Raw genomic sequence first — 15975 nt, forward strand, 5'->3', positions numbered from 1 at the left:
TTTGTGTGTGCACTGCAAGAGCATTCCATAACCATGTTATTATTACTTGCTATTGCTACTTATTTACTCTATAACATTGTGTTCGAGTGATTCCACCACACATTCTTTAGGTGCACTAGTGGTGCACTGACAGGGTCTCCAACCATTCCTCATTCTGCGGAATCATTACGATTTCTTGGTTTAATTTCCACATTCTGCAGCGGCAAGGTTATATTCCTCATTTCAGTTGCACTGTGCAAAATTTTCACTGATTGTTCGCATTGTTCGCTTGGACACATTGGTTTTTTTTCAGCTGGTGCCTGAGCACTGGCCACGCATGGTGCAGTGGAGATGCAGCAAGTTTATTAATAGCCCTCATATCACTGCCCAAGTCGTTTCCTGGAAATACACACTCATAGTGCTCTCTGCCATTACTTTAGCTTTGCACCCGCCCCCCCCTCTACCATCGCTCAGTGTTATAATGTGTTTCTATGCATTTTATATCTGGCATGTCTACGGTAAATGGAACAGCCTAGTCAGACAGGCGCTGTCTGCAAGGTGTCGCGTAGTTTGTCTGCTAATCAGATTAACACGTGGGGAGAATGGCGTCCACATTGCCAATCAAAAAACCCCGAATTTTACAGAAATTCAGGAACGAATATACACAAATGTGTCCTGTACTTGTGAAGTCAAAACTCAGTGTTAATCATGGCTATTGCATGGTATGTAAGACAGACTGCAAATGGGGCACGGAGGAATGAAAAGTGTTTTGAATCCTAACTTGTAGGGTTGAGTCTAGGGTTGAGATAGTGTCATCAGACATGAGAATATGGCCCACAATATGCTGCAGATTGCAGGAAAATGGCTTAAATAATTCAAAATTTTCTGGGGGGGGGCATGCCCTCAGACCCCCCTAGCACTGGCATACCTATGGCACGTGGGCCTGCCTGCAGCAGCCAAGGTACATTTCGCCCCCCTCCCCCCTGTCCATCAATTTCTGAATACGCCACTAGTCACCACCCTACCACTACTCACTACCGCTACTCATCACCGCCGTATTCCGTATTTGGAGTTCACAGGGTTGGAGACCCTGCACTGATGTAGTGCTACTGGGTGTACGGCTAAATGTTTAGGGCCTTGGTGCGTCCTTGCACCTGTTAATTTCGAATCCTAGTTATGATGTGTGCAGACACTGTGGTTGCAATGTCTGGTTCTTGTTTACAGGCACACAAGAAAAAACACGAGGCATTTGAAAGCGAGGTTGGGGCGCATCAGGAGCGGGTTGAACAAATCACTGCTATCGCCAATGAACTGAAGTGGGTTAATTATCTTTTATATTCTAGGCCATACACAGATGTGTGTATGTATTTGTGTGTGTGTGTGTGTGTGTGTGTGTGCGCGTGTGTGTGCGCGTGCGTGCGTGCGTGCGTGCGTGCGTGCGTGCGTGCGTGCGTGCGTTTGTCTGTATCAGAGTGTGTATTGATGAAATGATGATGATTTTTTGCTATATTGCTTTCTCTGTGATAACAAGTCTTGTAACACTAACATTTAAGAGTAGGCAACACATTTTTCTTCGTAAATTAGTTGACAGAAAGAAACATTCGGTCGGTGAAAATGGTAAACATCTGCGTAACTGGCCTAGCATAGATTAGTAGACATTTGAGGTGCATCATATATCATGAATGTTGATACATCAGCACATGCATGCATGCAAGCACGCGCATCCACGCACGCGCACGCATGCACGCGCACGCACACACGCACGCACACATCTTTGTCATGCTATGTCTTACTATTTTATTTTGTTTGCTCAGTTCTCTAGGTTACTATGATGCTCCAGCGATTAATGATCGGTGTAAGGTAAGAATATGAAGTCGCATAAATTTGTAAATAAATACACCAGTAGTGAGTAGAAGAATTTAATGTTTGCTAGTCTCTTATTCAGTCTTTCCATTAAAAAATCAAAAAATGCGTGATTGTGAAAAGGAGGTTAAATATCTAACTTCAAAATGTGATTGTGGAGTACTGATATTTTATACAAGCTGATGTTAATTGCTGATCAGATTAAGTTAATTGCTGCTTCCGGGGAAGTGCTCATAATATAACTTTTTAATTTAGGAAATATGTGATGGCTGGGTAGACTTGGGAGCACAGTCACAGGAGAGAAGACAAGCTCTGGAGGTATGTCACTCTGTAATGCTCGATAGTAATATAACACTGTAAATGAGTAACTGTAATAAATCTTTCCACAAGTGGTCCTTGAGCTTTTTAAAATATAGTAAACAACGTAACATGTGGTTTCCAGCAGAAATTGTTCTATTTTTAGCTCATCTGACATAGTCAGATGCAGCTTGTAGAATCGCATGATCGTCCGTGCGTCCGTCCGTCCGTCCGTCCGGGCGTCAACAGTTGGGCACAAATCTTAACCGCTCGACGTACGTCACGATATTCGGAAGTGGGGGGTAATCCGAAAACGAGTTGGGATGTCGAAGCTGGGGGTCAAAGGTCAAAGTCAAGAGGTGTAAAAGAAGGGGAACATTCACTCCTTAAGTTAAAGGCTCACAATGCGCATCCAAACGCTAATTTCTCCAGTACTAGAACTAGCAAATACTTCTTGTCATGCATAATCATACTACCTTATTAGACGAGCAGATTTGGACTTTTCAGTCAAACAAATATGCAAAGTTTGTTTTATTATTGATTCTTGTTTATTAGGTACTTCTTTGATGACATATCCAAAATGGGACACAAGTTTCAACTCATAAGTTACCTAATTTGCATATTTAAAAATGGCCGTCATTTTCAGATTGGAGGTCAATTATTCTCTCAAACTATTCATTTTCAGCCTAATAACGCTATTATAGGTGAATAGAAACATGGCCAATGAATTTAAAATACATATTTAAAAGCCCAAATAACCTTTCTGAACAGCTAGGTTCAAATATGTCAAAAGTATGTCAATAGACACATTTTTTAAACCAAAACAAGGAAAATTACAAGCATTTAATGAAGTATGAAAACCACCGTTCAATTGCAAATAATTATATAGCACACACTGATATATTTACATTAATCTTTTGGATACATACTGTGCATTATAGTACTCATACATATCCAATGGTATGTTTGTACAAAGTCCGTCTTGACACTTTCCACAGGCTTCATTACAGAACATCCCGTTCTTCTTGCACAAACATATCATTGTGTCACAATACTCCTTACATTTGCAACGTATTATCTTCAATAGCGCATCAGGAGCTGGGTTGTTGTCCATTCTCTCGGGCATCAAACTTTCACATTGGCTATTCCAACCCCAATCTTTCGGTTTTATTGCTATGTTTCCTATCCATACTTGAGTCTGTAGGAAAACTCTATAAGAATAGACTTGGCAGATCTTTCTGTCGGTGGCAACCCTTTTATGTCGACACTCTAGAGGCTCTTCACAACTTTGTCACCAAACATCTTTCTACGTAGACTATTCAAAGTGGTACCTTGTCCACCATGCACACATACTAATGCTTTGGCCCCAGCATCTCTGATTTCATTCATGGCTAGATGAACTTGACATGAAGCATGTCACCTATCTGCATTAGTTCGTCCGATTTCTTAGCCCCTAGCACACAAACCTTTGCCGATCCCATGGAGTCCAGATGTGGTATTGGCACCCACATAGAGCATGTAAGAAATGTAGGTATGTGCATAGCCGGCTTCCTAAAATTGCACATGTCGTCTGGATGTTCCACCAGTGGTCTCTTAATTGCACTCTTCTCTGACTTCATGAACAAGCTCGGTACCTGGTTTATGGTGGTGGCACAAGAGCACAAGGATGTCAGTATCCTCTGCAATGACAAATGTCGTCTTGTACACGGCCATGTTCACGGCTGTCTGGACAATCAACAAATCGGCGTCGTCTTCTGCATGAATGGTTTCGATGTCCTGTTTCCTCATCTCATCAGATAGCATGTTGATTAACTCTTGTTTGTTTGATTTGTTCATCAGGAATGTCTTCTTGTCTATCTTCAATGGTAAGTCAAGCGCTAGTTTTACTTTTGCTGACGATTGACCACGCTGCACGTCGTTGGTGTGTCACTGTCTTGATTGTTTCCTGTGAGTAGCCATCATACACAACTATTGGGTGGCATACTTTGCACCACACGTATATATGGGTTGATTATTTGTCTATACATATCCCCTTTGACCATGGCAAACGCTGTTAGAAGAGAACCACCATCTAGAACATTGCATTCTGCTTCTAGAATATTAAAGTCTTGTGTGTCTCTGCAGAGTTTAGAAATAGCATCTAGTCCGCAAGCTAGCTAGATCTAATCCGCAAGTTTTGGTTTTTGTAAGAGCGTTTATGGTAGGCCATGCTTTGTAAAGAGGGATGGTGGATAAAGCGACAGCTCGTATCTGAAAAACCTCATTTAGATCGATATCAGTGTTATATGCTGATGATCAGGAGTCTCTGAAAGAGCAGCTGCGGATCGACAACCAATTCCTCTCCATCGGAAATCACCCTTCGCTCCATCACTTTGACTTGGTTCTTTTTTCTGAAGACATATTTTGTAACCTGCTCGCTTTCCATGCTGGTAATGATGGACTTGCCTATTTTTCAGCCATGTGAGCGTTGGACACACTTGAGGCAATGCCTGTTGATATGTCATACAAGTAATCGCTCTTTTTGACAGGGTCATGGCTTTCAAGGTATTCAAAAATGATTGCCGTATCTGCCATATCTCGCCTTTATATTGCACTTGACTGAGTTCACTGGTCGTGTTCTTGTACCTACTAAGCTTCTCCATCTCGGTTGTTATCTGTGCATAATCAGGCATCGTCAGCAGCCACCTTGTCCGTTGCGTCTCGTCATCCCTCGTCCACGCGTGATTCCACCTTGCTCTTTAGAGACTTCATTAAAACCTGCTCAAATGATCAGATCCGTTGCCAAAGCACCCCAGATCTGAAGCTACGTCTGAAAACCTATTTCCACCCATGATCCCTTGAAAAACACCAGGTTTCTTTCCTCTAGGTTCAGCATGTCCTGCAGGAACAGATGGACGGACTTAGCATAACTGTTGTGCCCACTTGCTGCAAAGTATTGGTAGCATTTCCTTCAAGGACTTCAGGTGAAATATGAAGTTGCCAGTGCGTTAGCTTCAGGTCAGATCTCAGAAGATCAATTGTTTTTATATACTGCAGCCATAACTTCCCTGTTGTGTTGCAGATATGCCAAGCTTCGCTTTCTGGAAAAGCGTATTGAGTGCTTGAGTATACATCATCATTTGTTGCAGATACATGTGTTTCATCGCCGAAAACCTCATCAACATCTGCAGAGCATGGGCCACTACTGTTCGTTGGCTTCTTCTGTTGATATCTTTTTCAAAAGAACTGCGTTAAAAGCGCCATCACCAAAAAGTGGCCCCTGACTGCTCTTGCATATCGCCTTCCCGCTAGGCATATGTGTTGACTGTGATGACAATATTCAGAAAAATTGTCCCGTTGAGTCAAACAATTTGCATCAGTTTGTTTCATTGTTGTTTCTTGTAATTAAGTAGTTCTTGATGATGTCTTGGTTTAAAAAATGTCATTTTGACGTATTTTCGACATCTGGACCTTCGACCTAGTTATCAGAGAGGTCATGTGGGCTTCTAATATGCTTCTTAGTTTCATTGGGTCATATATCTATTAACCTCTAATACAGTTACTGAACTCAAAATGAATATTTTTAGAGATAATTTAACCTCAAAATTTGAGAATAGCAGCCATTTTTAAATATGCAAATTAGGCAACTTCTGAGTTGAAACCTGTGTTCCATTTTTGGATATGTCACGAAGAACTACCTAATAAACAATAATCAACAATAAAACAAACTTTGCAATTTGTTTGACTCAACATAGAATATTTTTCTAAATCCTGCCTCGTCTATATGGCAAAATAAACTCTAGTTCCTCCCATTTCACTGTGCGGTTGTCTTATAAAAGGTATTTTGAAAATACCTCCAATGTTGTTGATTCTCCGATGTTGTTGACAGTTTCCCCAATCCCCAAGCAACCGTGCAGCGGTGCTGCGGTACAGCGGTACGGCGCGCAGCAAAGATAAAAACATGTGACGTCACGTCACCACTTCGAGGCTATTTTGTTTGCAAAACAGTCGGCGTTTGCGGCCAGAATGCCAGTTTTCTCACCTCTTTCTTGTGGGTTTTAAGCAAACGCGCAGTGAAATGGGAGCAACTAGAGTTTATTTGTCATAAGGTAGTGTGATTATGCATGACACGAAGTATTGCTAGTCTAGTACTGGAGAAATTAGCGTTTGGATGCGCATTGTGAGCCTTTAAGGTATAGGAGGAAATGCAGAATTGCGGCACAAATCTAAACGGCTCGACCTAGGCTCGTGATAGTCGTGTGTATAGCATCATGTAGGAAAAGCCATCACTGCTGCCGAAATTGAGGTCATAGGTCAAAGGTCAGTGGGCACAGGGCAGATTTTAGACATTTTCTGAGGACATGGTCTGACGGAGCGATTGAAAAACTTTTTTTGTTTCAGCGGTGACCTAGTATTTTTATGGTCTTTATTGAAAGACATGAAATGTCCCTTCTGCTGACATGCGAAGAGTAAGTGTCGGATAACCTTTTGACCCTCAAGAGGAGGGTTTAAACTTGGATTTGTTGACTGTCTGTTAGAAAGAATTTGACTGCCGGGTTTGCTAGTAGAATCTATACATGCCTGGATGTATGAGGCTACAATGTCACAGTGAAATTTCAAAAGCTAAATTTGGTTAAAGAAGGTGTATGTTCCTTAAATCGTATAATTTCTATGTCATTCTTGTACTGTCAGTATGTTACATGTAACGTATGCCACTGCCAGTGCGCTGCTGCCAGTGCATGTGTTGTGTGCAGTTTTTGCCTGCGTTAATTGCTTACAGGTGGCAGCTCTCTATTGCAATTTGCAGCCTGTAGGCTTGCGTAGGTAAATGATGAGTGCTTACCTATCTCTGTCTTGCAAATAGTTGTTGCTACTACGTATGATGGGAGCTTCCATCTTTAATCTGAAGACACTTAAACGTACGCGCCATCTCGTGGCAACTTTCATAACGATCCCAACGAACATTCTTTTGAGAAGGTTCCTGATACCATCCCTGTGCATTCCACTGTTTCGGCGTGTATGTGAACACATTTGGGACTAACAGGGTTTACTGAATCCCACCACTCCACCACAGAGTCACCGCAGTAGACGTTAGATGAGCGCTGTCGCTCTGCGGCACTTGTTGATTATACTGAGGTTCTTCAATCCCTGGAGGGGTAATAGGCTTAGATACAAATATCCGGATATTTTTGGAGATATTTAGAAGTTTTTGGGATATTTAGAAAAATCTGGATATTTAGAAAATTCCTTAATATTTAGAAGATAAAACACAATCTTCTCAAATATTAAGGATTTGTAAGGATGCGTTTGTCCTTTTCTGTTAAGAAAAACCAATCCAGCGGTGGCAAACTGCATGCAGTGCCCCTTCGTACACTCAGGATACCACTGCCACAATGCTAGCACTATTTTTAAGTGGCGGACTCTGGGGAAATCCAGCGAATGGAGATTCGTAAACAGCGTATGATTTTTTCGCACACAATAAATATGTTTAAAAGACATTACGTTGAAATAACTGAGATATTTAAAAAAAATCTTTGGGATATTTAGAAAAAAAATTGAAATATTTAGAGATTTTTTGGAGAATTCCCGAAAACATTTAGGCCATTTTTTCGAGATATTTGTATCTAAGCCTAAGGGGTAACATGACGTGCTAGTGTAATCTATGAAGTCGTAATGGGATCTGTGAGATCGTCATAAGCGCGTTCTTCGATGCTGATCTACTAAAATATGTGCACAATGCTCTGTCACGCTGCAGACACCTACCTATAAGCCTTGAGAATGTGGTAACCCACAACCTTTTCCTGGTTGGGCATCTACACCGTGTGCTACCCGGGATAGAACTATGGGGTGTCATTCCACTGGATTGTTTTTGTGGGCTTCACAATAGAAGTTTGCTAATGCCTGATTTGCAGGAAGCTGAACAGATGCTGGAGGCCGTGGACCAGCTGCATCTGGAGTTTGCGAAGCGCGCAGCACCATTCAACAACTGGATGGACGGTGCTCGTGATGACCTTAATGACGTCTTCATCGTCCACAACATCGGAGAGATTCAGGTGATTCGATGTCTGTTCCATGTTATCAGAAGTAGATAGTAGGGAAGGAGTGTGACTTCAATAAACAAGGGAAATTCGTCATTTACTAGCCTTAGAATACCTACGATTTACTACGCGTAACTCAACCAACTTGAGCTCAAATCGTACACAGTACATTCGCCTAGCATCGTGCAAAATCGTTTCCTCATATACACCCACAATCCGGAGATACAGACTAAAACGTACAACACGATTTTCCATTCTGTTGCCAGCAAACTCGATGTGTTATCCGCCTAACTTGAAACAAAAGGCAGCTACTAACGACTTGCGCCCTCGGCAATGCGGTGTGGCTCGCTGAGCTAACCTTTGACCTATTTACAGCTGCCTTTTGTTTCAAGCTAGGCGATCAACACATCGAATTTGCTGGCAACAGAATAAAAAATCGTGTCGTACCGTTTAGTCTGTAACTCCGGATTGCGGGTGTATATGAAGAAACGATTTCGCATGATGCTAGGCGAATGTACTGTGTACAATTTGAGCTCAAGTGGTTAAGTTACGCCGTAGTAAATCGTAGGTATTCTAGGCTAGTAAATGACGAATTTCCTTTGTTTATTGAAGTCACACTCCTTTCCTATTATCTACGCTGATGTTATGGTATTTCTAAATAATTAAAGGATAAAAGGATATGTATATATATATATATAAAGGTAAAGGATTAAACAGATTAAGATTTTCCAACATGGAAAACTGACTCCCCCGGAAACTTTGTTTCATTACTTCCTTTCTCGATAGGTGGGAGGCAAAATACAGTATCCTAAACATATAAGCTGATCTGATTCCTATGCTGATATTGCGATATAGCAAATACATTACAGTATTCACATTGTCACTGCACATGCTTGGCATGCTTGGCAGTTTCAGTTTGTATCCGCTGTTCGATCCTGCCTACTGTAATAAGTAATGCGGTGGCGTTTGTAGGTGAGGGTGTTGTTCTGTGTAGTTGCAGCTGCATGACAACTATGGAGGTTATAGTGTTGCATTGTTCGTCACGCAAAAATGACGAAACTGAAGAAGATGTGGAACTTTGTTTAGCTGTACTTGCTGTTGTATGCTGACGTGAATTGTTGGAAATTTGTTTGGAAATTGTTGGAATGTAGCAACCTGAAATCTTTCCCACAGGATCTGATAGATGCCCATGGTCAGTTCAAGATGACGTTGGGGGAGGCTGACAAAGAGTACAGCTCACTTCTAGGATTATCCGACCAAGTTGAAGAATTGGTACAGCAGTACAATATTCCAGGTGCAACAGAGAACCCATACACGAACATTAGTCCTGAGGTAGGAACCTTCCGGCATTAGGAATTTATACTGAGAACAATAGAAATGTTTTTTGTAGCATGCTCGGTTTATATAACCTGATGGTTAACTACATTAGTTTAACCACAAAATCACTGTGAGTGTACATGTCTATGCGTGAATGCGTGCGTATATATTGTTATGATTGTGTGTGCATGCGTGCGTGTGTGTACACGTGTGTATAATTACCTATGTGTATCATAGCATGTGTGCACCAATTTACAAGGTAGTGGTAATGAGAATAGTGCTTTCTTGATTTCAGCACCTAGGTGCACTTTGGGATATGGTAAAGAAGCAAATACCAGAGAGGGATGCAGTGCTGCATGAAGAACTTGAAAAGCAACAGTGTATCCTTTTCAAGTACTGGTTGTGTGTGGCTGCCCTCATCTTAAGTGCCTGTGATTCATGTTGGTGTTATACATGTTATATGGAAGGGTATGCTAGTACCATGGACAGATGGATGGTGCAGGTAGTACAGGCAGCAAGATCTGTGTTCCTTATTTGACAATGCTCTGTCACGCTGCAGACACTTACCTATAAACTGTGCAAGTGTATTAACCCACAATCTTTTCCTGGTTGGGCATCTACACCGTATGCTGCCTTGGATAGAACTAGGGGGTGTCATTCCACTGGATTATTCTTGTGGGATTCAGAATAGCAGTTTATGCCATGTTAGCAATGAGCTACTATTTTGCGACTTGGTCGTTGTTAGTATCGTAACGTAACTATAACTTTAGCTATGTTTCAAAAGACAATGCACCACCACTTTAGACGTAGATGTGGCTGCTGCCTGACTTCGAGTTCGTTATATGGAAACAAATAACACACACGATAAGCTGCGCGCAGTAGCGACCTTTGATGACCTTGACCGCGAGGGTTGCAGGCAACGAGCAGCTGCGGCGGAGTTTTGCCGAGAAAGCGAACACGGTCGGACGCTGGATCGAGAGCCAGATGGACGCGGTGGCGAACATGGGACTAGAGTGCAACGCGACGCTCGAGCAGCAGATGACCAAGGTGAAGTCATACGGCACGTCCATACAGGAGTACAAGCCGCAGTTCGACGAGCTGGAGCAGATGAACCAAGTAAGCGAAAACACCGAGTATCGTACTAAGCAAGCGAGAATCAAGTATATCAAGTAGGCGTGTGAACACCTATATATAAATCATTATATTTTAGTATTTAATGAAAGTTGTATACAAAATAATTGTTAATGCAATCCTCGGGTTCAGTGTCAGTAAGCTATATATCAGTGATCTAATAGCTAACATCAAAGTGGTCGTGGTAATGATGAGAGTATCATTATAATTTAAACTTATAAACTTATAATTTTTAATTTGTATCGATTAGCGCATATATCTTGTGTAAAATATCGAGTTGTAGTGCCCAAATACCAAGTATATAACCAAGTAGGCGGGAACACAGTTTTTTAGGGAGTTATTAGTAAAAACCCTGGAACAAAACCTCATAGACTAATTTTTAGATTGAATGTGCATCAGTATACTAACATACCTCGTGTTGTAAAGGCGTGCATTGATTAGCACATATAATGTGTGGAAAATGTCAAGTGGTGCCCGAATATTATACCTCTAGGTTTCGTTGAATAGTACTATAGAGGCAGATTTCTATATGGAGGCCGGGCAACATTTTGTGACCCCTGTGAGTAAAGACTTAGACAGACTATTTTGTCAGTTTCAAGAAATAAACACCCATGCATACACCTGCACGTGCATGCAGGCATGAACACACGCACGCACGCATGCACGCACACACACTGTATATAATGTTAAGTGTAATTTATAGTTGTATAATTAATGTAATACTAGAAAGACCTACTGTAATGTCGTATTAGCTATCAAGATTTATTTCTCCATTTCTTGACTTGTGTAATTTTATTTTTTAGGAAGTACAGGAAGCACTTATCTTTGAAAATACATACACAGAATATACAATGGAGGTATGTCTTAGTTAACCTAAGCACTAATGCCAAGTTCTACATCCAAGCGCTGTGTCACGCAATAATGTTGGAATACGTATTGGTGCAATAGAATAACATGAGGATACGATCTCTAGTGCATTCATGGTATATAAACTCTCAGCCGATGATTTATTGTGAATTTATCTACATTCAGGTCATCTTATACCTATCTGAATCAGACACCTGAATAAATATAATACAGTACTAAACACGTAATGCTACCGTCTTGCCTGGGAATAGTACTCTGCTGTTTTGAATCCGAAATTATTAGGATCGAATAGAAACAGACATGCCTCTCAGACTGTGCTTAACACCAGCAGGGGTATGGGTGACTCGTTTAATACTGTGATAGCACTTGAACACGTGTGGACAGTGTATGCGCTACTGCTTATGATCATGCTAGCTGTACAACTATTAATGCCAAGGGCACCTCTCGTTCACAGTGCAGTTATTGCATGTATAATCCCAGCACTCGCAGCTGTAGTCTGTTATATATGTCGTGTACTGCGTATGTCCAGCTGTCTAAAGCCAATGACAGTGTTAATAATTTCAGCACAATTGAGTACTATTTTTAGCATCTGCAGTATAATATAGCATTGTAATTTGTACTCATTTTACAAGTAGATTTTTAGTTTATTCCGAAACGATTCTTTATTTCCGTAATCTTCAAGTTCCTACAATCTTTTGGGGGCAAAGCTTGGCAAGAAAAGGGCCAAGCTGGACCAGACCAGCCCACCACCAACGTCTGTGCCCTCCACCTACCAGGACTCCCACCTCCCCACCACAACCCCACTAACACACTACCCCATTCACGTTTATAACCCCACTCCCATCACCACGAGCAGGGCTTTGATATGGCATAGCCGGGGAGGTTTAGAGATGTATACAATTGTTTAATTTTCATGCAAATATTATCGGTGTCGTGAAATCATTTGGTTTCACACGTAGTTTTCTCATGCAGAACTTCTCTTGCAGACACTACGCGTTGGGTGGGAACAGCTGATGACATCCGTTCCCAAAAGCATAAGTGAAATTGAAAACCAGGTACGGCAAAATCGTTACCCCCATCTATCAGCAGCATTTACCACAAGCAAAAATCAAGATAGCCATTGCAGTGACCACGATAGTTAGCAAACATTGCCATGGAGTGAGGTTTTCATTATTATGAACATATTCATGTTTGATGATGAAATAAACAGTTTGTCCTATTAGATGATGAAATAAACAGTTTGTCCTATTAGATATTAATATTGGCTGCCTCTATTGCTCTGTTGTCTCTATTATCTCGCTCTTTCCTTCTCTCTTTCTCGCTCTCTCGCTCTCTATCTATCTATTTACATATCTCTCTCGCGCTCTCTCTCTCTCGCGCTCTCTCTCTCTCGCTCTCTCTCTCTCTCGCTCTCTCGCGCTCTCTCGCGCGCTCTCTCTCTCTCTCTTTCTAGAGCATCAGCTAAGCTGTTCGAACGCTCGCCTGAGGATGTGTGCTAGGCGCTAACGAGCGTGTAGACTTAGGGGCAGCAGCGGCAGCAGCAGCAGCAGCGGCAGCAACTGCAGTAGCAATAGCAACAACAACAACAACAACAACAACAACAACAACAACAACAACAACAACAACAGCACCAGCACCAGCACCAACACTACCACGAGCAACAGTAGAAGCAGCAGCACCACAACCACCACCAGCAGCACCATCACCACCACCAGCAGCAGCACCATCGCCACCACCAGGAGAAACAGTAGCATCCCCACCACAACCATAACCAACAGCAGCAGCAGCAGCACCAGCACCTGCACGAGCAACAGTAGCAGCAGCAGCAGCAGCAGCAGCAGCAGCAGCAGCAATAGCAGTAGCAGTAGCACCACCATTACCACCACCGCCATCACCACCACAACCACCACCATCAGCACCACCACAACCACCACCAGCAGCAGCAGCGGTGGCAGTAGCAGCACCAACACCAGCAGCAGCAGCCGCAGCAGCCGCAGCAGCAGCACCACCACCACCACCATTACCACCACAACCACCACCACCACCACCACCAGCAACAGCAACAGCAGCAGCAGCTGTAGTCGTCACACCCACGCGTCCCTCATTCATCTCGTGTCTGCTTGCGCGATAAATCCGCTATAGTCTTTCTCAGACCATCGCCGCGTGACGGCCTCAATTTGCCTCCGCCCCCCCCCCCGCAGCCGCCGTACGCCGCCAGGCGCGAGCAGTGAGGTCGCACTAGTCGAGAATGTTAAGAGTTTGCGAGTAAGGGGCTGGATGGGAAACGCGTGGCGAGGCGGAAGCACACTTGTTTCGAAAAACAGAAACCGACTATACAGCCAGCGATGCGGGAGACAACGGGAGAGGGAAAGAGGGAGAAGGAGATAAGACGAGGGAGAGAGGGGGAGAGGTAGAAAGAGAGGGGGTAAAAGCGATTGATAGAGAGGAAGAGGGGACGAGATGGGGAAAACTATTAGATAAGAGCAAAATTATTGTGTGTTCCTCACTAGACCAATTGTGGTTAGCTGAATATATGTATGAAACTAGGATTTTTTCTAAGCTAATCACTTGAACATGTCCTGCTTGTGTAGATCCTTCTGCGTGACTCCAAGGGCATTAGTGAGGAACAGATGAAAGAGTATCGCATCTCGTTCAACCACTTTGACAAGAACAAGTCACAGCGGCTTGAACCGAACGAGTTCAAGGCCTGCCTGCTCAGTCTAGGCTACAATCTACGTGAGGATGCGCAGGTAGGGGCGGCATGCTTCTCTTAACACAGCAGGCCGTTATCGGCGAAATAGTTGAGCTAAAACCATTTGTAGGACTACGGTAAAACCTGTAACTCGTGTTACGATACGAAAATTGTATTGAAAATAAATAAATAAAATAATAAAAATTAAAAAAATGAAATTAAAGCTGCTACAATATTCCAAGCTCGTACATCTGGTGCCGGGCCTAGACGCTACATGTGTTTTCACACTTCCTGCAGGGAGATGCTGACTTCAGAAGGATCATGTCGATAGTTGACCCAAGCTGCACCGGCTACGTAATGTACGATGCCTTCTTGGACTACATGACACGAGAGAACCAGGACAAGGACACGGCTGACCAAATCATTGAGTCGTTCAGAGTGCTAGCAGGAGATCGGGTGAGCAGCATAAAAATGAAACTAGACGGGTTTATATGGTACTAGGTTGCTGTTCTGATGTGGCTGCTTTATCACACTGTACTGAGAAAGGCATTGATGAAGTCAGGATGATTTTAACCACACAGAACTATAGCAGAATCAGAAATGTGGAAGTGGTGGGCAGTGTAGGAAGACTCGATGGTGGAGACATCTGTGTTGAGGCCGCCTTGCAAAACTCATCATGTTGACCTAGCAACATGCCATGTGCCTAGTGTGGTCTGCCAGTCACACAAGGCAGATATGTCGATTCTGCATTAGTATAATCGTCTGTGTTTCTATGTTCCTATTGCTGACCACACGTTTGCGTTGTCTGCACAGCCCTATATCACGGAAGAGGAGCTGCGTCTGGAGATCCAGCCTGAGCAAGCTGATTACATTCTCGAGCGCATGCTTCCCTACCAGGGTCCGGAGCCGGATGTACCACCAGGAGCCCTCGACTACAAATCCTTCAGTATGGCCCTCTATGGCCAGAGCGACCTGTAGGGTAGTGGTGAGAGATCAGTGTACACAGCAGGTGTGTGTACAAGTGTAGTATCCAACTATATAAATAAATAATAAACGATACAAAATAATGAAGTAAAATGTGAATAGAAGTAGAGGTGCGTAAAAAACGACAAAATATACGAGTGAGATATTGACTTAATTAATTAGATTAATGAGATTAATGAGATTAATGAGATAATGACTTAAGCTGAGATGATGGCAGACGGGAGACATTGTCTGCTAACAATCACATAAACAAACATTTCAGCACGCGTCATCTAATAGTCATCTGCATATTTATGAAAATGCTATGAATATACGAATGACAATTATAAATGTGCGTGTTTTCACGTGAACAACGCGCACAAGGAGACACCCCCCACCCCCCGGAAGTGTCTTATACACCACAAACAACATACCAGTTTACAAGAAAAACACAGACAGTAGTCAGACACGCGTTCTTCACTGTAATCTACATCGTACATACATTGTAATTTACATTGAAATTGACATTGTTCGAGGGGGTCACGAAGGACAAAATCGCTTCTAAGTTAAAGGCTGGTGACCGCAAACCTAAAATACAGAGCTCTCGTCGCTACAATTTGCCCGCGGTTTGAAATATTTCTCGTTCTTAAAGCGGTTTTCAGTCTCGGGATGTAATAAGAACTTCCGAGAATTGATTATTCATGAGTATATTTTCCCGGAACCGATACGACTCGGGCTTCATCACTGATCACGCTTCCTTATCCAGTTACAACAACATGTCTTGTCAGCGTTGATCTCTCTCTCTCTCTCTCTCTCTCTCTCTCTCTCTCTCTCTCTCTCTCTCTCTCT

The 15975-nt window shown here is 42.7% G+C and overlaps 1 protein-coding gene across 2 annotated transcripts in view; it reads left to right on the forward strand.

Moving 5' to 3' along the window:
* LOC106806913 (alpha-actinin, sarcomeric-like) overlaps positions 1-15214 on the forward strand; it is a 37107-nt gene extending 21893 nt beyond the window's left edge. Inside the window, exons 13-24 of one of the 2 annotated variants that reach the window (XM_014809080.1) lie at positions 1204-1295; positions 1794-1839; positions 2098-2160; positions 8031-8171; positions 9330-9488; positions 9769-9853; positions 10390-10589; positions 11408-11461; positions 12458-12526; positions 14063-14221; positions 14461-14619; positions 14977-15141. In XM_014809080.1, coding sequence (XP_014664566.1) covers positions 1204-1295; positions 1794-1839; positions 2098-2160; positions 8031-8171; positions 9330-9488; positions 9769-9853; positions 10390-10589; positions 11408-11461; positions 12458-12526; positions 14063-14221; positions 14461-14619; positions 14977-15141 — 1392 coding nt within the window. Of the gene's footprint in view, positions 1-1203; positions 1296-1793; positions 1840-2097; positions 2161-8030; positions 8172-9329; positions 9489-9768; positions 9854-10389; positions 10590-11407; positions 11462-12457; positions 12527-14062; positions 14222-14460; positions 14620-14976 lie in introns of both variants that reach the window. The other variant, XM_014809079.1, reaches the window with a different exon arrangement.
* Positions 15215-15975: the final 761 nt, after the last annotated feature.

This window comes from Priapulus caudatus, unplaced genomic scaffold (assembly GCF_000485595.1).
Source record: "Priapulus caudatus unplaced genomic scaffold, Priapulus_caudatus-5.0.1 Scaffold185, whole genome shotgun sequence".
In the NCBI taxonomy this organism is placed as follows: Eukaryota; Metazoa; Priapulida; class Priapulimorpha; order Priapulimorphida; family Priapulidae; genus Priapulus; species Priapulus caudatus.